Source organism: Pristiophorus japonicus, chromosome 8, assembly GCF_044704955.1.
Source record: "Pristiophorus japonicus isolate sPriJap1 chromosome 8, sPriJap1.hap1, whole genome shotgun sequence".
Lineage (NCBI taxonomy): Eukaryota > Metazoa > Chordata > Chondrichthyes > Pristiophoridae > Pristiophorus > Pristiophorus japonicus.
Genome location: NC_091984.1, coordinates 90,112,636 through 90,138,993, shown reverse-complemented (window position 1 = coordinate 90,138,993; position 26,358 = coordinate 90,112,636). Strand labels below are relative to the sequence as shown.

The 26,358-nt window shown below is 47.2% G+C and overlaps 1 protein-coding gene across 10 annotated transcripts in view; it reads left to right on the top strand.

Annotated features, from left to right (window-relative positions):
• LOC139268618 (ubiquitin-conjugating enzyme E2 U-like) overlaps positions 1–10,915 on the top strand; it is a 62,559-nt gene extending 51,644 nt beyond the window's left edge. For 9 of the 10 annotated variants that reach the window (XM_070887046.1, XM_070887048.1, XM_070887047.1 and 6 more), the window contains 2 exons: positions 9,023–9,141; positions 10,549–10,915. In XM_070887046.1, coding sequence (XP_070743147.1) covers positions 9,023–9,141; positions 10,549–10,703 — 274 coding nt within the window. In that variant the 3' untranslated portion in view covers positions 10,704–10,915. Of the gene's footprint in view, positions 1–9,022; positions 9,142–9,833; positions 10,001–10,548 lie in introns of all 10 variants that reach the window. The other variant, XR_011594072.1, reaches the window with a different exon arrangement.
• The last annotated feature ends 15,443 nt before the right edge of the window (positions 10,916–26,358 follow it).

The window sequence follows — 26,358 nt, the reverse complement described above, 5'->3', positions numbered from 1 at the left end:
TTGTCAGGAGTAGGGTACCGCTGGAATTGGCTTTCCCTACCCCCGCTCTGCCAATCACGCCTCCCCAGAGGGCTGTGTCTTTGCCAAACCTGGCATTAAAATCACCCAGGAGGATCAATTTGTCACCCGTGGGGAACACGGGACAAGGATGTCTCGAGGTTGGAATAAAAACCATCTTTCGCCTCATCCATAGCATCGAGTGTGGGGGCATACGCACTGATGACTGTGGCACATTGGTTCCGAGGTAGGGTGATACGGAGAGTCATGAGGCGTTCGTTGACCCCACAGGGGAAGTCTTTAAGGCGGTCGACCAGCTCATTCTTGACGGCAAAGCCGACTCCATGAAGGCGGCGTTCTGCCTCTGGTTTCCCTTTCCAGAAGAAGATGTAATCTCCACCATGTTCCTTCAACTGGCCTTCCCCTACCCACCGGGTCTCGCTTAGGGCGGCGATGTCAATGTCAAAATGTCTGAGTTCCCGGGCAACTATGGCGGTGCGGCGTTGTTGCTGTTGGGATTGTCCATGAGGGTCCTGACGTTCCAGGTCCAGAACTTCATACTGACGGAGTAGAAGATGTCTGTGCATGAGTTCTTTTAACGTGGGGTGGCCACTGCACACCGGCAACCACACGGGCTTAGCTGAACAAGGTCTTGGTCCAGTGGCTAGAGGGTCCAAGACGACTGGAGACCAGGCACAGCTGTATAAGCCTAATTGCCTACGGCGAAGTGTTGGCCGCAAGTTCGGCACTGGGTAGCGCCATTGATGGTAGATGGCCCGAGGCTAGGTTGGGGGCAGGCATTAGGAAGGTGACTTCCAAAGTTATTTTAAAAGATTAAAAGTTGATAAAGGTTCCCAATTTATTTCAAAAGTTTCTAAGAGTTGTTAAAACATTTTAAGAAGTTTCTAAGAGTTGTTAAAAATCTAAGATGTAAATCAATAATAGATTCTAAAAGTTTCCCCAATTTAAAAAGTTTCTAAAAATTGTTAAAAGTCAAAGATGTAAGTTAATAATAGATGTTTAAATGTATTTCGGTTGAGAGTCTAAAATGTAAGTTTAAAAAGTTCTCCCAAATTGTTTAATAAGTTTAAAAGTTAGCTAAAAGTTTAAAAATTAATTAAAAGTTGGTTGGGAGTATGAGACGACGCCACGCCTCGATCCCTTCAGCCAGTTCAGCGCGGCCTCGGAGTCCCTTCGGTGGATTGAACGCCAGCCTTGGAGATCTTTCGGCCGGCCCCACGTCCTCGAGTTCCTTTGGCAGGTCGTCCGGAGTCCCCTCGGCTGGCCAGATGCCCTCCGAATCCGGTGCAGAGTCCCTTTAGTCCAGACCGGTGCAGAGTCCCTTCAGCCGGGGACAGACGCGGCTGGTACGGGGCCCCTTCGGCCAGGGACAGAAGCGGCTGGCACAGGGTCCCTTCGGCCAGGGACAGAAGGATACAGTCAGTCTCCGGCTCAGCTGCTGAGGTTGGGCCGCGTCTCTGGTCGATATCCCGCTGAAGGTGGAAGGCGAGCGGCTTAAAGGTGCTGGTGTCGGTGGTCTGGGCGCGGCTGGTGTCCCTGGAGCTCGGCTGAACTGGAGTCCCTGCTCCCTCAGTGTCCCCGCTGGGCTGGAGTCCCTGCTCACTCGGTGTCCCTGCTCCCTCGGTGTCCCTGCTGGGCTGGAGTCCCTGCTCCCTCGGTGTCTCTGCTGGGCTGGAGTCCCTGCTCCCTCAGTGTCCCCACTGGGCTGGAGTCCCTGCTCCCTCGGTATCTCTGCTGGGCTGGAGTCCCTGCTCCCTCAGTGTCTCCACTGGGCTGGAGTCTCCTCTCGCGGTGTCTCCTCTGGAGCCCCTGCTCCCTCGGTGTCCCCGCTGGGCTGGAGTCCTTGCTCCCTCGGTGTCCCCGCTGGGCTGGAGTCCTTGCTCCCTCGGTGTTCCCGATGGGCTGGAGTCCCTGCTCCCTCAGTGTCTCCTCTGGAGCCCCTGCTCCCTCGATGTCCCCGCTGGGCTGGAGTCCCTGCTCCCTCGGTGTCTCCTCTGGAGCCCCTGCTCCCTCGATGTCCCCGCTGGGCTGGGGCCCCTGCTCCCTCGGTGTCCCGCTGGACTGGAGTCTGCTCTCTCGGTGTCTCCGCTGGAGCTCCTGCTCCCTCGGTGTCTGCGCTGGGCTGGAGTCCCTGCTCTCTGTGTCTCTGCTGGGCTGGAGTCCCTGCTCCCTCAGTGTCTCTGCTGGGCTGGAGTCCCTGCTCCCTCAGTGTCTCTGCTGGGCTGGAACCCCTGCTCCCTCGGTGTCTCTGCTGGACTGGAGTCCCTGCTCCCTCGCTGTCTCTGCTGGTCTGGAGTCCCTGCTCCCTCGCTGTCCCCGCTGGGCTGGAGTCCCTGCTCCCTCGGTGTCCCCGCTGGGCTGGAGTCCCTGCTCCCTCGGTGTCCCCGCTGGTCTGGAGTCCCTGCTCCCTCATGTTCCCGCTGGGCTGGAGTCCCTGCTCCCTCGGTGTCTCCTCTGGAGTCCCTGCTCCCTCGATGTTCCCGCTGGGCTGGAGTCCCTGCTCCCTCGGTGTCTCCTCTGGAGCCCCTGCTCCCTCGGTGTCTCCACTTGACACCACCTGGCAAAAGCATGGAGCATGATACGCTGACGATCTAGTAATGCCCCAATTACATTCTCTCACTGAAGTTATATGGGCACTGTAATGGCAGATAAAAGTGCTGTTTGCAAGTCGGAGCTTCGTGCAGCGTGATGTGCGCAACCGTTGCCCTCAATGTGACTTGCGATGTAGGAGCCTCATCCCTCCATTTAAATACGCTGCCAATACCGCCTACTGCACCCTGGAAATGCCTGGCTTTTCAGACGATTCCTCAGACGGGCGTTAAATGAAGCATGGGGCCGAATTTTGCATCCAGGGCGGTAGAGGAGTATTGCACAAAGATTGACGTCATGATCTCGGTGAAACTAGAGGGTGGGACTGTAAGTTTTTGTGCCGCCACGAATTTGCTGGCTGGGCGGTAAAAGCTGGATGCCTGGCGTTACACCAAGAAACACCATTTACCACCCCTTTGGAGTGCAAACTGAGGCGCAACCAAGCCAAAATTCCAGCCCTTTATCTGTTCCCTTTCCCTATCAATCATCTCCTCCACTCATCATCCCTTAAAAAGCTGATTTAAAAATCCTGGAATTGATGGAGTCCCAGTACAACTAAGTCCCTGCTGATTTTTGCTGGAATTTTTCTGGAATTATGTCAGGAGTCTAGCAAAACCCCTGTGAGGAAATCAGATTTCTTCATGTCCCTCCTAAGTCCAGTCAAAAACTATCTCTTACCTTTGATGGCTCCAATCTGAGTTGACGTTCTTGGACTCACTATCTCTTCTGTTCTCAAATAAAACTCTCAGATCGCCATTGCTAAAACTCAATTTCTTCTTTCTCAGGATGCTCAATTCCTTCTTTCATGCCAAACATTTTCTTTCCTTATTCACACCCCTGGACAGGGTAGAATAAAAAGCTTGTTCTCTGATAGATGATTCCTCTATCCCTTCTAGCCTCTAATTTCTGTCTCTATCACAAACCTTCTTGTATCTCTCTCTCTCTCTCTCTCTATCACTTCTATTATGGTTGGTGCCTCTATATTCCTGTCTCGTTTGTCCCAAGCTGTAACAGCACCAACCTATGTTTTCTTCCTCCTACCTGGAACTTCACCGTTTTGAAATCAAAACTTATCACAGTTTACTACTCTAGCACATTCATTTCCAGGACCTTAAAACTCCTTACTCCTTCAGTCTTTTCTCCTGCATTCCTCAGGCTCTTAAAACCCAAGCTTAGCATTGCATAATCAATGCTTTCTAGTCTACCTCATCTTCTCTACTCTATTCAACCTAGTTGGTGACCTTCACCTGCTTTGTCAGTTAAGAAAAAAAGAATGCATTGTAGAACAATGCAGACAATCTGGGCCTCATTTTCCCAGACCCTCCTGTCCTACTGGTAGGACCATGTCAACTGCCTTCAAGCAATGACTAATTAGGCACAAGACTTCCATCACCACTATAATAAGGCCCATACCACCACCCAAGGCACAGTGGAGAGCACGATAGGCATGGCAAAGCAGTGCTTCCGCTGTTTAGACCACACCGATGGAGTCCTGCAATGCAATCTCGCCAAACTATCTAGGATTATCGCTGCATGCTGCATTATCGTTCTCTGGCACCACCCCCATATCTAAGGAGGATTGGAAGGTTGTGGCCACTGTCTCTGCTATCATCACACTTGCTTCCCTCAGCAACTTAGGATGCATCCCATCCGGGCCAAGTGACTTTTCTACTTTGAGTACTCCCAACCTTTTAAATACCTCTTTATCTATTTTTATCCTATCGAATGTCTCTACTAACTCCTCCTTTACTGTGACATTGGCAACATCATCTTCTTCAGTGAAGACAAATGCAAAGTACTCATTTAGTACTTCAGGTATGTCCCCTCAAGAATATCTCCCTTTTGGTCCCTATTTGGTCTCTTTCTTTGACTACCCTTTTACTATTTATAAGTTTATAAAAGGTTCCCTTTTTATGTTACCCACTTTTCAGGTGTCCTCTGTACTTTTTGTATTCAACTTGGTTCTCTGCTGAATTATGAACCTGTCACATAATCAAATGTCACATAATCAAACCTCCAGGAATATGTCCAATCTAATTAGTGGTTGCGATTATTTTGATATAAAACAACAAATGGAAGATATAATAAGAAAAAAAAAGCCCATAGAGATCAGTATCCTTGGCCATGATGAGAAATAGGGGGGATGGTAGTTCAGACAGTTTATCTTGCAGGAACAAGCAAGAGCGCTTAGTTGATGCCATAGTACATTTCTTTCCCATAGAAAAGCAAAAATAAAAGTGCAAGCTCCTTGATAGCTGAGTTGGTAGGAGACTCTCCAGTGTGAGAAAGAATGAGAAAAATTAGTTGTGAGAAATAGAGCCAAAAATGAGAGGAAGACAAATTATTGAGCTCACTGACCTGCATTGGTCCACTAACACCATGATTTTAAAAGTCTCATGCTTGTGTTCAAAATCTCTCCATGGCCTTGCCCATCTCTATGTCTGTAACCTCCTCGAGCCCTACAAATGTCCGAGAATTCTGCATTCCTCCAAATCTGACCTCTTATGCATCCACCCCATGGCCTTTACACCACCATTGGCGGCTGTGCTTTCAGCCGACTAGGCCTTAAACGCTGAAATTACCTCTGTAAATCTCTCCACCTCTCTCTCCTCCTTTAAGATGCTCCTTAAAACCTACCTCTTGGACGAAACTTCTGGTTGCCTGTCCTCATGTCTCCTTCTTTGGCTTAATATCAATTTTTTTCCGATTACGCACCTGTGAAGCACCTTGGGGCATTTTACTATGTTAAAGGCGCTATAGCCATCAGAGATACCATTAAAGGAAGAAAGAAACACATTTTTTGAGCAAAACCATGTGAAATTGGTTGGTTAGATAACTGCTAATATGTATTAAATAATAATTAATACATTATATAGAAACACAATCAGCTTATATTAAATGACAACTCAGTCGATATATATATATTATATAAAACATTCAATATATTTTATAACACAATCATTATGTATTAGATGAAAATAAAGGACTGCAGACCCGGTAAAGAATAAGAGCATCAGCCACACATTGAATTGATGAGGATTCAAACCAGCAACTTGTACTTCTGTATCAGACTTGAAAGAAACTCAAATCAAAATAGTATTTAAGGTTAAATCCCAAATATCTCCTTTTGTGGATATTATAAGGAAACGGTGGGAAGTTTCCTTATGAAGAGGATATTAAATCAACAACAACAACTTGTATTTATATAGTGCCTTTAACGTAATGAAACATCCCAAGGTGCTTCACACGAGTGTTATGCGATAAAAATTTGACACGATAAGTAGAAATTAGCGCAGGAGCTTGGTCAAAGAGGTATGTTTTAAGGAGCGTCTTGAAGGAAAAAAGAGATGTAGAGAGGCGGAGAGATTTAGGCAGGGAGTTTCAGAGCTTGGGGCTGCGGCAACAGAAGGCATAGCCACCAATGGTTGAGCGATTACAATCAGGGATGCTCAGGAGCACAGAATTAGAGGAGTGCAGACATCTCAGGGGAGTGGGGGCGGGGGGGCTGTTGTTGTGGGGCTGGAGGAGATTACAGAGATAGGGAGGAGACAGGCGATGTTATGGAGGTGGAGATAGGCAGTCTTAGTTATGCTGCTGATATGTGGTCGAAAGTTCATTTCATGGTCAAATAGAACACCAAGGTTGCGAACAGTCTGGTTCAGCCTCAGGCGGGAGTTGGGGAGAGGGATGGAGTCAGTATTTAGGGAATGGAGTTAAATCAGTGACAGTGAATGAATTTAAATGGGAAGCTCTGGTTTACAACCAACACCCACTTAGAAAAACGAATTAGTATAGGTAAAGAGGTGATGAGTTTACAATAATACGGTAATGCTACATGATGTCGTACTATTGGATTTTATATAAGCCTTCACTGGCATTAGGAATAAACACATCTCTATATAAAGCAAGTGGTGCTGTGAAATAATTATATAGCCTCCCAGTCTGTGTCTGACAGGGGAAAAAGCGTTGAGGAGAGATTAAATATAGTAACCAATTAGAAAGACTAACCAAATCCATCAGCAAAATGAATGAAGGCACATATTCTGTGTATCTTACTTGCTATAGAACTTATGTAGGGTGAAGCTTGCAAGGCTAAGAGCCTGAAGGGACAGGCTTTCTTGCACAGCAAAGTGTTTTAGCAAACCCCTGAGTCACTATACTGTGGAATTTCACTAGGGTAGTTGGAGGTAAGGAGAATCAGAAAATGTGTTATTATAGGTTTTTTTCCAGGATCTCCAAATGGTCAGTTCAATAGCCAAGTAAACAGGGGACAGAGATCAGGAGCCCTGGCACTCTCCACCTCCTCAGTAGGTAATGATGCTTGTTATATGTAAAGTAGAAAGAAAAGCAATTAAGGAGGAATAAATATTTTACTAGTTTCTTTTTAGAAAATACTATCCAGTTTTATATGTGGCAGTAAGCGTAGTTGGCCATTGAACCATGGGAAGCAATAAAGCCAAGTCCAATGTTATTTTCCGTTCCAATCCTATGTATTTCCAGCAGGACTTACTGGATAATGATCAAGAACAAGAACCATGGCAGTTTTTCTCCTGCATAACACAAACCATTGGTCAAGCCTGGGACCGTCCTAGCCTGTATAACTCAGTAACACATTACACAGGCCCAAAATTCTCGAGGTTCCGCTCGGTTGCTGGTACTGTGGCAGAGCAGAACTCCCAGCCACCTATCAGGATCGATGCAGATGGACAAACACCCTGTCCCAAATCCTGGAGACAAGATCATCAATATAATTGGGGTGAGCGACCCATGTACTTCAGAATCACCCATCTGACAGCCAGAAAGGAAACAGAAGCAGTGAGAAGGAACATAATTTAATTTTACTAATATTTAAGACCATAAGAAATAGGAGCAGAAGTGGTCATTTGGCCCCTCGGGCCTGCTCTGCCATTTATTAAGATCGTGGCTGATCTGATCTTGGGCTCAGCTCCACTTCCCTGCCTGCTCCCCATAACCCTTCACTCCTTTATTGCTCAAAAATCTGCCTATCTCCACCTTAAATATATTCAATGACCCAGCCTGCACAGCTCTCTGGGGCAGAGAATTCCATAGATTTATGATCCTCTGAGAGAAGAAATTCCTCCTCATCTCAGTTCTAAATGGGCGACCCTTTATTCTGAAACTATGCCCCCTAGTTCTAGATTCCCCCAAGAGGGGAAACAGCCTCTCTGCATCAACCTTGTCGAGCCCCCTCAGTACCTTATATGTTTCGATAAGATCACCTCTCATTCTTCTAAACTTGAATGAGTATAGGCCCAACCTGCTCAACCTTTCTTCATAAGTCAGCTTCTTCATCTCCGGAATCAACCTAGTGAATCTTCTCTGAACTGCCTCCAATGCAAGTATATCCCTCCTTAAATAAGGAGACCAAAACAGTAAGCAGTACTCTAGATGCAGTCTCACCAATACCCTGTACAGTTATAGCAGGACTTCCCTGCGTTTATACTCCATCCCTTTTGCAATAAAGGCCAACATTCCATTTGCTTTCCTGATTATTTGCTGCACCTGCATCTTACCTTTTTGTGTTTCATGCACAGGGAACCCCCAGGTCCCTCTGTACTGCAGCATTTTGTAATTCCTCTCCATTTAAATAATAATTTGCTTTTTTATTTTTCCTGCCAAAGTGGATAACCTCACACTTTCCCATATTATATTCCATCTGCCAAATGTTTGCCCACTCACTTAGCCTGTCTATATCCCTTTGCAGATTTTTTGTTGTCTTCCTCACAACTTGCTTTCCAACCCATCTTTGTATCATCAGTAAACTTGGCTACATTACACTTGGTCCCTTCATTCAAATCATTAATATAGATTGTAAATAGTTGAGGTCCCAACATTAAAACTTCCACAAGTACAAGATTTGCACATGCGCAGCTTTTTTAAGGTTGCGTGCGTGGCTTTGCAAATTTTGTCCAGTGTCACGTTGGTTTTTACAGGTTGGCAATATGAACACAACATGGCAACCAGACTAAACAGTATTGCTCCTGGAAGCAGGGAGCATAGCCATCTTGGAGATATTCTTTCCTGGCAACAGAGGTATGTATATATTGACATCTATATTAGTGTTGCCTCCAAATATAGGGCCAACGTATAAATGGTCCCAAAACAAGCTGTAGTAAATACTGAATGTTATAATGGTATTCTTGCAAGAAAGGTACCAATCAAGACAACAGGCTGAAGACAGACCTGCCAGATATGTTACCCAAGTCTATCTCTTTCAGTCAGGTGCCTTAACATGGCAGTTGTCCCTGTCACTGTTCACTGACAAAACAGAAAATGTTTCCTCTGAGCAGATATTTGAACTAAGCTGCCAGTAATTTATAATCAGAGTGAACAACTTGAGTTATATACTAACTATGGGATAACAGTCAGTGCTTTTGTGTCATATTGTATGCAGGTTCAATGATGTTATGTATGGAACATTTTGGAAAGAAAGGAGGCGTCGAGTGACAAAGGACCAGAAACTGGCGCGAATCAACCGTCTGAAGAAGAGCTACAGTATGGACAGATCCTCTGGTGAGTTTGTCAGAGAATATCGTCTTATCAGTGATGGGATGAATTTCCTGCTCCTTTCACAAGGTTCTCCCCATCTCTTTTGAAGGCACTGGGGTAGAAATTCAGCGGCGCCCGAAACAGGTCGCACCTACCACTGTTAATGTGTTTTCACTGCCGTGGATGAGGTGGCCTCTTGCACGAAATTCAGCTTTATAATTTTTTTTCGAGCAGACCGGAAGGCAGTCACAATGGGGGCGGTAGTGCGGCAGTAAGCACAGTAGAGCGGCGGAAGTGGAGGCGGGACAGAGTCTCCGCCACTGTCAGTCATCAGCGTAGTGCTGATGATGTCATGATGCTTGTGCGTCACCACGTCTCTCCCCTTCACTTAAAGGGGAGAGCAGCTATGAATTCTGCGATTCTTTTACTTAGGTCCACTGGGCCACCAGGGAAGGTTTCGGCCAGGCCAGCAGCCTGATACCCAAGAGGGGTTGCCAGGCTGCCTGTTGGTGGCCCGGCCGAACCCAGGGGCATAATTGTCGGGCTGACCTGGCAGTCGGCCAAAGGGAAAAAAAATGGCGGCCGCGACAGTGCGCCCGCCCTTTGAATGGCTGCCATACAGCCACGTCGCACACACAGTGAACACAGAAAAAACTGTCGGGGACACCGCTCAGTGGCCCGAAGATTTTTTACGTTGAATTTTGATTGAGGTGCAGGAGATCGGCGGTGCACGCTTTGATGACGCTCTTAGGAAGGGTCGGCAGCAGCGGGGCGGAAGTGGGGACCGCCGGAAAAAGCACCTAGGAGAATTTCGCTAGCGGCGGCCATTCGACTCCAAATCGCTGGCCATTTGACTCCGCCGCGTGGCCGTCACTTTACTGCGGTAAGAGGCATTTTCGGGAGGCTGAATTTCAGCTCCACTGACTCATGCTGGCAGTCCTCCAGTACTTTGTCCAATTAGCCTTTCTACTTGTGGGAGCTTATTTTTGAAAGGGTTTGTTGGGACGATGTTCTGTCACACTGGACATCAAAACAGGAGATACTGGATAATATTTGGAGCAGGAACTCTTTTAATTTCATAAGCGAAGTCAATAACAACAAGGAAAATTTAAAAGACAATACAACAGTACAGAATGTAAGCTCCCTGATGGAGTCCATTGGTAAATGCATTGCCAAATATGGTATCTCCCAAAGTTCAATTCCTAGTTTGTACTGAGTTATCCAATCTTAGTTGAGATAGTGGTGAAACTACAATTATTATCAGCTTTCAGGAGAGATGGGAAAAAATTAGAAGAAAAATAAGAGCTCCAAAATTTATCCCAGACTCTCAAAAATAATCAAGTGAAAATTTTGGAGTGTCAGATTATTCAACTCTGGCTGGTTATATTTCATACAGGCATTAGTACAATATGTTATTTTGCTTTACTGTAGAAGCTTCAACTTCAGTAACCCTGGACCTGGCAATAAACATCACGTCAAAGCGACCCGACACCAGAACACAAGAGGAGGAACTATGGGACAAGGAAGTGGACAGTTTAGTTGACTGGACAACTGGACTCAATTTAGATGAGCTGGATAATGATTAAGGAAAAAAATCCCAATATCCAACTCCTTCACGGCCCCCAAACCTGTCTGTAATTTAACTTTTTAACCATTAAATTAATTTGGCAGATATGAAGTCCTCTTCAATGCCACAATAACCCTTGAGTTCCTGGAATAATATTCCAAGGTCACTATCCTGGAACTTACCTTTATTTATTTCCAGATTGTGAAATAAACATTATCAATTTTTTTTTAAGTAATGATGCTCTTACTGACGAATATATTTTCTGCTTGTTTTTGTCTTCATGACCGTTGGCACTTTCCCATCAGAGGAAACTCCAGGTTATATAATACTGTGAAAAATGATGGAATGAGAGAGACCAGGATCATATCTCTCCTCAATCTTCTTTACTCCAGTGAAACTATTTCAGTTCACATCTCTCTGGTGGCTCAACTTGTAGAGTCTGTTGTAACTCAGTCATGTAATCCGGATGGTCCCAAGTTCAACTCCCAGAGCTGCAGGATCTTAACCATGGTGGCAGCATGGCTACAAGAGTTAGCCTCAGTTCCTTGGGACTAAGGACTAGGGAGGGGAAATCTGCCAGGGTCACACTGTTGATTGTTATCTAGTGACCCTTTTCGAAAAGTGAGTGGATACTGGATGAAGATGGGATTGGGCTTAGAAATACATAGGCCCTGATATTTACTAGGGTGGGAATTCCAAGCAGGAAGGAGGAGTTCTTGTCGAACACTGGAGTTTTGACCCAAACCCACCCTTTTTGGGGGGTTTAAAATTCCCCTCTCAAAAGTTTCAACACAGGTCATTTGTCCCAACCAGTCCGTGCTGGCATTTACTCTTCATGTGAGTAAATAGTTCTAATCACATTTACCCCTCTGTTCCCAAATCTCTACAATCAGTTTTCCTTCATCCACCTATCCAATCTAATCTATGTTCATATAGTTTCTACCTCAACCACTAACACTGGAAGCAAATTCACAGCTTCACAACTCTGTGTAAAGAAGTTTCTCCTGCCTTCTGTTTGAAATTTCTTACATTTAATATTGTATCTATGGCCCCTCATTCTTGACCCCTCAATTACTGGAAACAGTCCACTTCAATCTACCTGTCCCATCCTTTCATAATAAAGGCAAATGTGAAAATTTATTCCTACTTGCCTTTCAGCCTGGATTTTCTTGAATGAAACCACCTATTTTTGGTTGGTGTAAAGACAGTCTAGCAAGGAAAAAGAGACAGAGAGGCCTTTTGCTGAAATTTCACTTCAAAAAATGGCTGCCAAAGTTTTCCTCCAATGCATTTTGATTTTTGCACTGAACCTCAGAAGATATGTTGGCCTTGGAAGGGAAATATCACAGATTCATCAGAATGATAGCGGGCCTTAAAAGGTTAAATTATGAGGACAGGTTGTATAAACTTAGTTTATATTCCCTTGAGTTTAAACGGTTGAGGGGTGATCTAATAAAGGTGTTTAAATTAATAAAGGGATTCGATTGGGTAGGTACAAAGAGGTAGATTTTGACCAGGAATTGCTCTGTTTTTTTTGGAGCAACTTGATTTTTCTGGAGTATCTTAAAAATCCCCATTTTGCACATTCAATTTGCGTCAGTGTAAGTGAGTTAGGATTTTTTTTGTTTAGTTTTTTTTTCTCTAAAGGGGGCATTACCAACCACCGACATCAGTTTTGGCCATTTAGGCCACTTTGGCCAGCTAATAGTTACTCCAAATCTACTTAGGCAGCGTATGTGGCCATTTCAGAAAACCCTTGCGGAGAGTTAAGAAATCAGCGCAGGTAGGTACATTGGAGGTCAGCAGCACTTAATGACTTGACTAAAGAATGTAAATAGGATCAAACAGCTATACAGGACATCATATGTCAAACTTCGCAAAGTTAATTTACAACAGAAGTATTCATGGAAGCTTAAACTACAAAAATAAAAGAAGTAAAAGATAGTTGAATTAAATTGCCCTAACCTCACAACTAATTTAAACAATTAATCTGGTAAGTGAGCCGAAAAAAGGGGTGGGCCAAATTTGAGCCCAAAGAAACTATTTCCTCTGGAGGGGAATCCAGAACAAGAGAGCATAACCTTAAAATTAGAGCTAGGCAATTTAGGAGTGAAATCAGGAAGTACTTTTTCACACAAATGGAAATCTGAAGCGCTCTTCTCCTAAAAGGCTGTTGAACCTGAAATGAAATTGATAGATGTGACTTGAGAGTGATAGAAGGATGTTGTCAGATTGAGAGAGTTTTATTTTCACTATCAGCACCTCTGTCTGTTGTGGTGAACGTTACTTTTTCAAATTTTGGACCTGACATTTATGCACATAATGCTTCTGCACAGCTTCTGGTAACTATCGGTAACTTCTGGTTCGTTGGCAGCAGTCACTCTGAAAACAAAAAGCCGTTGAACGTCCTTTGCCTTGCTCTCAGATAACCAATATCCAACTCTGTGATACCTCTAATATTCTCGAACTTGCAGACATTAATCACTATATAGAAAGATAGAACTTGCATTGATGTTGTGCCTTTCATGACCTCAGGGCATCCCAAAGTGCCTCACAGTAAATGAAGTACTTTTGAAGTGCAGTTACTGGTAATGTAGGGAACATGGCAGCCAGTTTGCTTACAAGGTCCCACAAACAGCAATGGGTTAAATGATCAGATAATAGGCGGGAGTTTCGGCTCCTGGCCCCCTCTGTTTTCACCCCAGAGGGGTGGCATTGGTTGTGGTATGCTCTTCTGGGCAGGCGGCCAGCTTCCAGGGTTTTTGGGGCTGGTTTCGGCGGGACGTGGATCATTACTGCCCGGAAGAGGCGAGCCGGTGTACAACGCCCCTGGTTGCGACACCGGCTCGATTTTTGGCTCCCGCCCAACCCATGGCGCTGCATAGAGCGCCATGCTGGGACCACCCATGAAAACATACAGTCCAAGCTGTACCAGCTACAATGAGGTAAGGAATGTCGACCTCAGGTAAGTGTGATTGTTTTTTAGTTTTTTTTTTGCAATTTCTGTTGTGGTGGCATGAGTTATGTATTGGGAATGTTTTTGGTGAGGTTTTTTTATAGGCAGTTCCTCGAAATTGAGGAAGACTTGCTTGCACCCTAAAAATAAGTTCTTAGGTCGGGAATTACAGTCTCTGTCACAGGTGGGACAGTCAGTCATTGAAGGAAAGGGTGGGGGGACTGGTTTGCCACACGCTCCTTCCACTGCCTGCGTTTGGTTTCTGCATACTCTTGGCGATGAGACTTGAGGTGCTCAGCGCCCTCCCGGATGCACTTCCTCCACTTAGGACGGTCTTTGGCCAGGGACTCCCAGGTGTCGGTGGGAATGTTGCATTTTATCAAGGAGGCTTTGAGGGTGTCCTTGAAACATTTCCTCTGCCCACCTTGGGCTCGCTTGCCGTGCAGGAGTTCCGAGTAGAGCGCTTGCTTTGGAAGTCCTGTGTCAGGCATGCGAACAGTGGCCCACCCAACAGAGTTGGTCAAGTCTAGTCAGTGCTTGGATGCTGGGGATGTTGGCCTGGTCGAGGACGCTAACGTGGTGCGTCTGTCCTCCCAGGGGATTTGCAGGAGACATCATTGGTGGTATTTCTCCAGCGATTTGAGGTGTCTACTGTATATGGTCCACGTCTCTGAGCCATACAGGAGGGTGGGTATCACTACAGCCCTGTAGACCATGACCTTGGTGGCAGATTTGAGGGCATGATCTTCGAACACTCTTTTCCTCAGGCAGCCGAAGGCTGCGTGGCCCACTGGAGGCGGTGTTGAATCTCATCGTCGATGTCTGCCCTTGTTGATAATAGGCGCCCAAGGTATGGAAAGTGGTCCACGTTGTCCAGGGCCGTGCCGTGGACCTTGATGACAGGGGGGGCAGTGCTGTGTGATAGGGTCAGGTTGGTGGAGGATCTTTGTCTTACGGATGTTTAGTGTAAGGCCCATGCTTTCATACGCCTCAGTGAAGATGCTGACTATGACTTGGAGTTCAGACTCTGAATGTGCGCAGATACATGTGTCGTCCACGTACTGTAGTTCGACGACAGAGGTTGGGACGGTCTTGTATCTGGTCTGGAGGAAACAAAGGTTGAACAGGTTCCCACTGGTTCTGTAGTTTAGTTCCACTCCAGTGGGGAGCTTGTTGAGTGTGAGGTGGAGCATTGCAGCGAGGAAGATTGAGAAGAGCATTGGCGCGATGACACAGCCTTGCTTGACCCCGGTCCAGACGTGGATTGGGTCTGTAATGGATCCGTTGGTCAGGATCGCAGCTTGCATGTCGTTGAGCAGGCAGAGGATGGTGACGAACTTTTGGGGGCAGCCGAAACGGAGGAAGACGCTCCATAGTCCCTCGCGGTTGACAGTGTCAAAGGCCTTTGTAAGGTCATTCAGGGCCAGCTGCAAAAGTTTTGCTGACTGAGGTGGAAACTTTTTCCCGGCACTATCAGGACTGCCCTGCTGTCATTAACGCCCCGATATCCTAAAAGCAGAAAATGCAGCCCAATATGATTTGTTTAGCGATGTTGGTTGAGGAATAAAAGTTAGCCAGGACACTGGGAGAACTTCTCTGCTTGTCTTTGAATAGTGCCATGGGATCTTTTACATTCACCTGTGAGTGCAAATAGAGGTTCCGTTTAACATCTCACCTAGAAGACAGCACCTCTGACAGGACAGCACTCCCTCAGTATACAGTGAATGTTTCAGCCTAGTTTATATGCTCAAATTTCTGCAATGGGGTTGGACTCGGGCAGGAGAGCTACCACACTAAGATAAGATAACAAGACCTCCATTTGAAATTATACACAAACACACTTAATTACCAAAGATTTATATATTTATTTCCACATTGCCTTTGTTATTCTGTCGAGTTTAGAAGAATGAGGGGTGATCTCATTGAAAGGTATAACATTCTTTGAGGGCTTGACAGGGTAGATGCTGAGAGGTTGTTTCCCCTGGCTGTAGGGTGTAAAACTAGGGGATATAGTCTCAAGAGGTCAGTCATTTAGGACTAAGATGAGGAGAAATTTCTTCACTCAGGGTTGTGAATCTTTGGAATTCTCTACCCCAGAGGGCTGTAAATGCTCATTTGTTGAGTATATTCAAGAATGACATTGATAGGTTTTTGGACACTAAGGGAATCAAAGCATATGGGGATGTGGTGAGAAAGTGGAGATGAGGTAGAAGATCAGCCATGTTCTTATTGAATAACGGAGCATGCTCGCGGGGCCATATGGCCCACTCCTGCTCCTATTTCTTATGTTCTTAAAATGTCTACCACTACAACTTACCCCTTGTGTCTAAAACTCTTTTTACATGTGACCCTGACCTCTTACTCCTACATGGTGCTACCTCAGTGTCAAGAGCTTGTGAGGTTTGTGGCTGGGATTATACTAATGGAGCCCTCAAGAATTGCGGTGTCATTTGTCTCAGTGATGCTGATATCTTTGCAGGATCTGCTTCTGGTCTCATGTCACATGCATATCCAAGGTCTATGGGTCCAAGCCAGAAACTCCATTCTCTACTGGCCTTGATGCAGCCGCATTAACATTTGTACCATCCCTTGTAGCCCACTAATGCTTGGCTAATGGTCTTTATGACAGCAGGCCAGATAGTCCCAATTAAGTCCTAAAATCATGAGCTAGGAGCTCTTGAGGAAATCTATGGAAGCAGTCCTTGCTGCCACTCCAGAAACAACAATTGCCCTTAAGACCTCGTCCTGATATCTTAATGCTGCACAAATCTCCTGCCACAATTACTGGAGTGTTCCTCAGACCATGCCATACCGCCTTTTATGCAAATGGACAGACTGCTCTATATCTACATGTACAATAGCATAACTCAGGCATGTAACGATAGCATCCCTTTATGATCTGGACCATGTACTTTCACGAGTATTTTTTCTAAAACTTCAACAGTGGACTGACTGAGTTACCATTAAGTGATGAGAGGCTTGATATTAATTGTTAAGCGACTTTATTCTACAGTATGCTGAAGATACAGCAGAACAGTTACAATCAGTTTTACTTATGCTCATCAATACCATTTGTTTTGTGTAATATAAAAATAACAAATACACTACACTAGCCCACTTCAGTGCCTCATTATGCTTGAAATAAAGCTAAGTTCCAATTCTCCTCACCTGTGTTTCATCCTCTTTGCAGCCTTTTGTTGTCTCACTGCTTACCAACTTTTGCTGCTCTTTTTGTTTTAAAAGCCTAATGTCTTTTTATCAAACTAACAACATCTGCCTCCAACCAGAGTAGAATTCACCAGCCAACTTGGTAATGACCTCTGCTGAGTTGAAATGAATAGATTTGAGAAGAACAATGGGGCAGGAATTCTGGCCTCCCGGGTCTGTACTGAGTGTCTACGGACCCAGGAAGGCATCGCAAAAGCTGGTTTTCAGCGCATGTGCTGAAAACCGGCTTTTCTGATCTGTCAAGCTGGAGCTTGACAGGTCTTTCGTATCTCAGGAGCGAGGACATTTGCAAGGACAAGATTGCGGGATTTACCCATATCTTGCCCAGCAAATGTCCTCAAAACTCTTGCGCCTGATAAAAGCAGGCACATAGCCTACTTTTACAGCATAAAAGTTTTAAAATACACAAAAACATTTTAAAATAAAATTATAAAAACACATTTCATTGTTAAAAACCCTCCCCACTACGGTAAGTTTATTTTAAATTATAAAAACTTTTTTAAAAATTGAAAACATTTTTATTTTTTAAATATATAAATAACTTTAATTTAAATTAATAAAAATATGTGGTGTATTTTTTCTATTTATTATTGGTTTTGTGTGTTTTGAGGGCTGTTTCTCATTCATAATAATGGGAACTCCAACTTATGAAGTTCCCATTATTATGAATGAGAATATACTTTACTTGATTGGCTGCCCAGCGCTGCGATGTGCAGTCAGAGGAGGCCTCAGGACAGGAAATTCGCGTGGGTGTGGCAGGATAAGGTAAGTGTGCATTTTTTTAAAGTTTTTTTACCCGATTGCCTGCGGGAAGCAGCCGACCGGGATTTCTGGGCCAATTGTGTGTGAATGATCACTGGAATATCAAACTATTTATCAGGACATTGGTCCAGACATGCCATCTGAAATCTAAATGACACCTGAAAGCCCTGCTGTCATCTGAATTTGATTCCTTGAGTGATGCATTTAGCTCAATAGCAGCATTTTTAAGATGTATTACACCATAGTCTGAAATTCCAAAACCTGATAGTCACACTGGTGTAGCAGGAATGAAGTTGAGGTTAATGAACTTTGCTGATGTAGTGTTGACAGGGTGTTATTATGCATAATCTGTGATATCCTTGAAATGGAACTACTTGATGGGTCAGAGAGTTTTACTCTGTACTTGTCCCATGCTAGACCTTACCTTAAGTCCTGCATGCTGGACGATGGCTTGTGCCTGTGGAATTGTAGCCTAACAAGAATCACTACCTTCAGGAGAGGAGGGGAGCAAAATTGAAGTGTTGGGGTGGTTAACAAAAGACTCAAAAACTGTATGGTTAAAGCCACCCCTCTGATTCCAGGGCACCAATGCTGAAAATTAGAGGCATCAGCTCTCGGAGCATGCCTTCCAAATACTTAATTGGGAGTAGCTGTGGATGTTGTGTGAATAAAATAAATCATTCATCAGGCCGGTGAGAACTACAGTTCTATCATAGCCTATAGCACTGTGCTACAACATTATCATAGGCAGTCCCTCGAAATCGAGGAAGACTTGATTCCACTCTAAAAGTGAGTTCTCAGGTGGCTGTCCAATACAATAATTATAGTCTCTGTCACAGATGGGACAGGCAGTCATTGAAGGAAAGGGTGGGTGGGGAGTCTGGTTTGCCGCACGCTCCTTCCGCTGTCTGCGCTTGTTTTCTGCATGCACTCGGCGACAAGGCTCGAAGTGCTCAGCGCCCTCCCGGATGCTCTTCCTCCACTTAGGACGATCTTGGGCCAGGGATTCCCAGGTGCCCGTGGGGATGTTGCACTTTATCAAGGAGGCTTTGAGGGTGTCCTTGAAACATTTTCTCTGCCCACCTGGGGCTCGCTTGTCGTGTAGGAGTTCTGAGTAGAGCGCTTGCTTTGGGAGTCTCGTGTCGGGCATGTGGACGATGTGGCCTGCCCAACGGAGCTGGTCGAGTGTGGTCAGTGCTTCGATGCTGGGGATGTTGGCCTGATTGAGAACACTGACGTTGGTGCCTCCCAGTGGATTTTCAGGATCTTGCGGAGACAGCGCTGGTGGTACGGCGCTTTGAGATGTCTACTGTACATGGTCCACGTCTCTTGAGCTATAAGTGGTTTTGCTCTTGGTGGTTTCAAATCACCCCCCTTACAACAGTTCTAGACACCGGAATTATCGTAGTGAACAGAAATACACAGTTATAGCCAGATCTTTCAGTCTCAATCGTCACAATGCTTTTATTCAAGTTAAAGCACACACCTGCGCCCAGTAAAACACACCCTGGTGGTGTAAAACAAACAAACAAACACAGTACAACACCCGTCTGAACAGGCCCCGAATGCGAAGGACCCATGACAGTTAAAAGCAAAGTCCAAAACTTAAAATCGAAAAGTATATGCTATTGCTGTCGATGTTTTCGCCGAATCCTTACAGTCCCCCCTATGATATTTCAAGAATTATTCTGGAATATCAAACGTCCGCTGGCGAAAAAACATTGTGCCAACCAACCCTATATACTTTACTTTTAAACACCCCAAATACATCCCTTAAAATACAACACGAACACATTCATACAACATACAGAGAAAAACATTCAGGTTCAACTTTAACCAAGGCCTCCCACTGACTTCGGAGCGCCTTGTTTCACCTTTTGCAAGACAGCTACAACAAATACATTACAATGAGAAACTGTATTACAAGTGTGTGCGAGCAAATCCGGATCCATGGAGAAACTTCTACATTCAAACCAATGTCCCACCAGGGCGGGGAATTTATCTCTTTAATTTCCTCCCCTGTGTTCTGGTTTGTCTGTTCCAATGTAAAATAATGTTTCTGCAAGAGCTCAACGTCTTTTATTAACGTTGTGAGGTGTTCGGGCAGAAAAGGAATCTGATACCCGAACTATGTGATGTACTGCTGCAGATTATGGATTGTGTCGTTCACTGTGATGTGTACCGTGGATGGCTCTGGGATTGGAAGGATACGCTCTTGGGCCACTTGAACTTCGATGTGGGGTTTGAAGCAGAAAGTCGTGTCGGTGACCGGACACCAAATGTCGCAGTGCACCCAGTACCGGTCCACACTCGTCGTGACGCAGTACGTCCCGTTGCCCGCATATGCTGCCTGAGGTGGAACGTGGCTCTGGGCCATCACCTCCATGGTGCAATTAATAGGCTCTGCACTCTCTGATTCAAACCCGCACTCTGGCCAATCGAATGCGTTCAAGTACTGGGGACACAATATGATGTGTGCGCCCCTGCTCTGGCACCCCTTGAGGTCAGTGTTGGTCATGGCGTGCTCCCACTTTATTACAAACAGTGGGGCCCCATGGTACCGCATCTGCACCCACTCCCGTAAGACGCCAATGTTTTCTACTCGGTATACCGGCGCTGGCTGTGGTGTCCCGCCCACCACCGGCATACGCAATACAATCCCCATAACCGAGTTGTTGGACCGACCGCAATCCACTGGAACTGGGTAGGCTTCGGAAGTTAAACAGAGCTGACACGGAATCATTGCATTATGATACGGGCTGAGTGCTGCGAGGTGCCAGTTGCTGACCCACGATGGGACGCGACCTTGCAGCAGGTCCTCCAAATTACTGCGTCCCTCGCCTAGCAACCAGGCACCGTACAACACGCACACTTCATTCATGGTTGCCTGTGCCGAGGTATTACTATCCTCCCGTATTAATTCATTAACCGTTTTAGCATGTATCTCCAGCTCCATGATGACCTCTTTTAAGTGAATAGTCATCGCCTGGTCCTCCTTTAGCTCCAACCCTACCACTTCATTCCCTTCCCCCAGGATTTTCCGCAGCTGGTCCTTTAACCCGCTAACCTGCATCTGCAGCTGCACGTCGTCCATACTATTGACGAGAGATGTACCCGCACTGAACGCCGTAGCAACATCATTGAGCACCCCTCGCCTCTGTCTCCCCGGACTAACATTATATACTCCCATGTAGTACTTCTTTTCCCGACTCACATCCCAGTAACTGAGTTCAAAGAACTGATGGAACATTTCTTTAATGAGGGCCTCATACAGCTGCTCAGTTTCTTTTGGACACCACTCGGGCAGATGTACCCCGGTTAAGTTTAAAATGACCGACGCGACCACATAATGCACGCCCTGGAATTGAACCTTCCCGGTCGGGACTAAAACTAAACCATTCCCTGGGCCTGATGTGGTGGCGGGGCATCTAACTTCTGTCGTCTGTACCGGTGGGGCTGTGGGCAGGGGCTTCCTCTTGTGTGCTACAAGTTCAGTGGAATTTATTGTGTTGGAAGGGTCTGGGATCACGCAGGAGTCCATACTCCGATCCCATCTGATCCCAGCCCCGGCATCCTGCCATTGCCTCGAAAAGGCAATCGACACACCTGCTGGGCAGATCCATTCCAACCCCCACATACACACACACTCCTTCCACCACTTGTCCAAGCACACTTCCACTCCCCCCTGTGTCCCCATGATCTGTCGGTACGTATCGTTCCCCAGTCGTTCCCAGTCCGCTGTCTGGTTCCCTGTGTCCTGACTCAATCTCCTGAGCCACCACCACCATCCCAGGGGAATGTGTCTCTTGCACTTCAAGCATACGCACTTGCCCTAGGTCACCCCAACCCGTGTGGCCGTGACCTTCAGTCTGGGACACGATATGGAAGCCTCCCTGTATGTGAACCTGGCGTGGCTGGAGTATTTCATCGAATTCAACCCCAGCCCCCTGGCCCCCTTCCCTCATAGAAATAGGCTGCCATCCCATCCATGTCCCCTGTCCTACCCCCCTGTGTCATGGTGGTTCCGTTCCCCCCAGTACAGCCATAGAGGAAGGACGACTCGGTGTCTCCTCTCTTACTGTGCCCTGTTCCTGCCAATATCCAAATCATGTTCAGTCTCAGGGCTGTCTCCATTCCGTCCTCAGCTTCCTGCAAAACAAAACTAACAAGCACCTTGCTGTGAGAGGGTCTACCTCCACAGGTCTGGCTTCATTACAACTAACCAAAACACTTTAAAAGAAAACTATGTACAATACCACCCGTGCTACCGGGTGGCCCCGCTAGGGCGCCTCTTGCCTGGGCCTTATACGGCTCCTGGTCGGCGTGTAAGGAGGTGTCCACGGCGCCCTTGGCCATGGGATCCTGCTGCTCCTTCATATAGCCCCCACCACGGGGTCCTCGCTGTCCCAAACTATGGGAGGAAGACCCGCGTCCACCATGCTGTTTACAGCACCTTGGTGTTTCTTTCCGTTCCTTACCCTTTTCCACGGGTTAAACAACTTACACTGGTTCACGTGGAACCACTTTGTGCGCCTTGGAAGTTTAACAGTGTAAACCATGGGGCTTGCCTTATCCACTGTACTGTAAGGTCCCATATACAGTGGCTCAAATGTCCCTACACGAGCGTAGTTTCGGACCATCACCTGGTCCCCTACCTTCCACTCGAGCGATCTCTGGGGATCGAGCAGCAACCGATTACTCCGGTGCTGCTTCCCCATGTTACTGGCTGCCTGCCAATTAATCTGCTTCAACCTCTCATACAGATCCTTGACAAACTTATCCCGGTTTACTTCTCCCATGACTTTTGGTGAGAACCGGTGCCAGAACATAGGTGGGCATGCGCATGACCCTCCCGGGCTCATGCGGGGAGTACCCTGTGCTCCTGGAGAGGCTGGCTCGGACCCCCATCAAAACTAACGGCAGGACCGCATCCCACCTTTTCAGGGATGGCTCTGTTTCCTTCCGCAGCTTTTCTTTGATGGTCTGATTAAGTTGCTCCACAACCCCCGATGACTGGGTTGTGAGCCACATGCCATTTACCCTCTATTCCCAGAACCTTCAAGGTAGCCTGCATGACTTGCCCCGAGAAGTGGTTCCCTTGGTCGGACTCCACGATCTGTGGCAGTCCCCACCTGGAGAACACTTCCCTTACCAAAATCCTTGGCTGATCGGCAAGGGAAGGCTTCCACCCACTTGGAGAACACGTCTACTAGGACCAAACAGTACTTGTAACCCCGCTTTGCGGTGGGCAATGGCCCATGTAATCGACCTGTACCGACTTCCATGGTCCCTCTACCTTTCTCGTGTGCCGCATGGGAACCTTCCTACATTGCGGATCGGGATTGTTCGCCGCGCACACCAGACAGTCTGCGCAAAAATCGTGGACATCCTCCCTCAGTTGCAACCACCACCCTGCCTGTCCAATCCTTTGCCAGGTAGTCTCTGGCCTTGGGTGTCCCACTCCTGGACCCCCATGGGCCAACTGAAGGAATTCCCTCTGGTGCACCTCGGAATCTATCCACCCATCCCCCTTAAAGAGCATCCCTTCCTTTACGGGTGTTGCCCACTACCACGAATGGACCTTCTACCTTCTCGCCCTTAGCTAACTGCTCCAGGACGACCTTGAGGACGGGATCCTGTGCCTGGACTTGCCTCAAGTCTGGGGCCAATGCTATCCCTGCACTCCCTGGTGTCCCCCATTTGTCCCGGATCACTGCTACTGGGCTGGACCCGTATGAATCCCAAAAAACTCCTTCCCTGGCTCCCTCCTTTACTAACTCGTCTGCCCTTTGGTTGCGTTCCCCTCTGGGCTCCGTCTTAGAGTGAGCCTTTACTTTGTGGATGTAATAATATCCCGGGGTCCCTGTGGCCTCTAAGACCTTTCTCAGCAATGGTGCTGTTGCTAAGGGCTTCCCGTCTGCGGATGTGAAACCGCGACGGGCCCAGATGGCCAAGTATTCGGTACATGAATTGCATGTAAACATGGAATCCGAGCAGACGTTATAAGGGGCCGAGAACTTGTCAGTGTGGGTACCGACGTACACCACTACCGACAGTTCGGCGCGCTCGGGAGTTTGATGGCTCTTGCTATCCCAGCCGTAGGGTCTTAAATCCCGCACCCGGTAAAACGCTCCCTGTTCACTAACGAACTAGACCCGTCGACGTAGATCTCGCGACCTGTTGGGTGTAACCCGGCCCGGAATCCTACGTCCACATCCCATACCCCTTTCACCGTATGCTTGTGGGCCGTCCCTGGGTAGATCATGTTGGCGGCCAACTTGGGCTCACTCAGGCCTTGCACTCTTAGATGCATTTGTGAGAGCAATAAAGTCAAGCGGGCAATGCGAGCACTGCTCACCGTGCCATCCTTTATCCTCCCATCTAATAACATCTGAGTGGAGGTATGGTGGGTTAGTAGAACGATCAGGGACGATCCTGTAAAGAGCTGTGAGCGCTTTACGGCCCAATGCGTGGCCCAATGCCTCTCGCAATTGGAATATCCACGTTCTACATCCGTGAGGACTCTTGATGAGTACACCACGGGCCTCAGTTTGCCGTGCCGCTCCTGGAGCAGCACCGCACTCAAACTGTCCCCACTGGCTGCTACTTCCAAAAATAAGTCCTCCCCACCATTAATCACCCCTAATGAAGGTGCCATCTGCAGGTCTCCCTTGAGGCGATTAAACGCTGCCGAAGCCGAAGCAGAGGGGCTGCCGTGGCAACGTAATCCTCAATAAAATCCCTGCAGTACCCCGTGAGCACCAGGAAGGATCTCACCCCCGTCACGGTCGTGGGGGCTGGTAACTCCTGAACCACCTTCCATTTGGCCTCGTCTATAGCCCTTTCCCCAGCCCTCATAGTCAGCCCAAGGAATTTTACTTCCCTCTGACCATTTTGAGCTTTCTTAGGATTGACCTTGAACCCTGTCTCTCTAGCAGCGGACCATGCTCCTCCCCCTCATCAGAGAACAAAAGCAAATCGTCCACATACTGCACCAACTGATGGTGTCTGCTGAAACCCTTTAAGGTGTCTGCCATACATTTTTTTGGAAAATGGAGGGCCTGTTATGAAATCCCTGGGGAAGGCATGTCCATGTGAACTGCTGTCCCTTAAAAGTGAAGGCAAACTTGGACTGGTCTTCCCATTTCATGGGAATCGACCAAAACCCGTTAGAAATGTCCAGCACCGTAAATGTGGTTGCGGCTGCTGGAATACTCCCTATCAGGTCAGCTATGGCCGCGACTGTCATCAAGATTCACGACGCAGCCCTCGACAACGTGGACCACTTCCCATACCTCGGGAGCCTATTATCAACAAGGGCAGACATCGATTATGAGATTCAACACCACCTCCAGTGCGCCAGTGCAACCTTTGGCCGCCTGAGGAAAAGAATGTTCGAAGACCAGGCCCTCAAATCTACCACCAAGCTTATGGTCTACAGGGCTGTAGTAAGACCTGCCTTCCTGTATGGATCAGAGGCATGGATGATGTACAGAAGGCACCTCAAGTCGCTGGAAATATATCACCAATGATGTCTCCGCAAGATCCTGCAAATCCCCTGGGAGGACAGGCACACCAACATCAGTGTCCTCGTCCAGGCTAACATCCCCAGCATTGAAGCACTGACCACACTCGATCAGTTTCGCTGGGCAGGCCACATTGTTCGCATACCAGACACAAGACTCCCTAAGCAATTGGTCTATGCGACAAACAAGCCAAAGGTGGGCAGTGGAAACGTTACAAGGACACCGTAAAAGCCTCCCTGGTAAAGTGCGACATCACCACTGACACCTGGGAGTCCCTGGCCGACGACCGCCCTAAGTGGAGGAAGTGCATCCAGGAGGGCGTTGAGCTCTTCGAATCTCAACGCCGCGAGTATGAAGAGGTCAGGCGCGGGCAGCGGAAGGAGTGTGTGGCAAAGCAGTCCCACCCCAACCTTCCCCCGACGAATGTCTGTCCCACCTGTGACAGGGTCTGTGGCTCTCGTATTGGACTGTTCTGCCACCAAAGGATTCACTTTAGGAGTGGAAGCAAGTCTTCCTCGAGTCCAAGGGACTGCCTATGATGATGATGATGACCCCTCTGGCTTACTCGCTGCTTCTCTCGATGACCGTATCTACTGGTTCTCTACCAATCTGTGGTATTCAAGTACTGTCTCAAGGTCAGCTTCCCAGTCGAAGTAGCGAGGCTCTCTTAGCTCGTAGATGGTGGTTTCTTCTCTCCGTCCTAGACGGAGTGCTCGGTCGTTGAGTGCGTTGAACGAAGCAAGCAAGAGTAGAAGAGGAGAGAGAGAGAGAGAGAGAGATGGCAGCCAAAACTGCCTCTCTAATACCTGCAAAAATGCTTCTCCTCGCACCAAAAGTTAGTCCTTCGCCTCAGGCAGTACAACTAAAAAGCAAATGAAATACCTTTTCAGACGGTGTCTTTGTCAACTGGCCTGTTCCTCGGGATAAGGCTCCAACAAGTCTGGGTGGTCAAAAAGCTTCCTTTGTGTCTTGAGCACCGACCAATCTTCCTGATGGGTTCCCATTACATGACAAAATGGTCCTCCATTAGGTTCCTTCCTGTGATGCTTTCCTGCCCACCTGATGTGTATTCCTGTGGAACATGTTTGGACCTGTCCCACGTCATGCTGTCTGCCCTTCTGCAGTAACAGCAAAGTGAAAAGCAATGTCCAAAACATAAAGTCCAAAAGTTTATGCTTTTGCTGTCAATGTTTTCGCCGAAT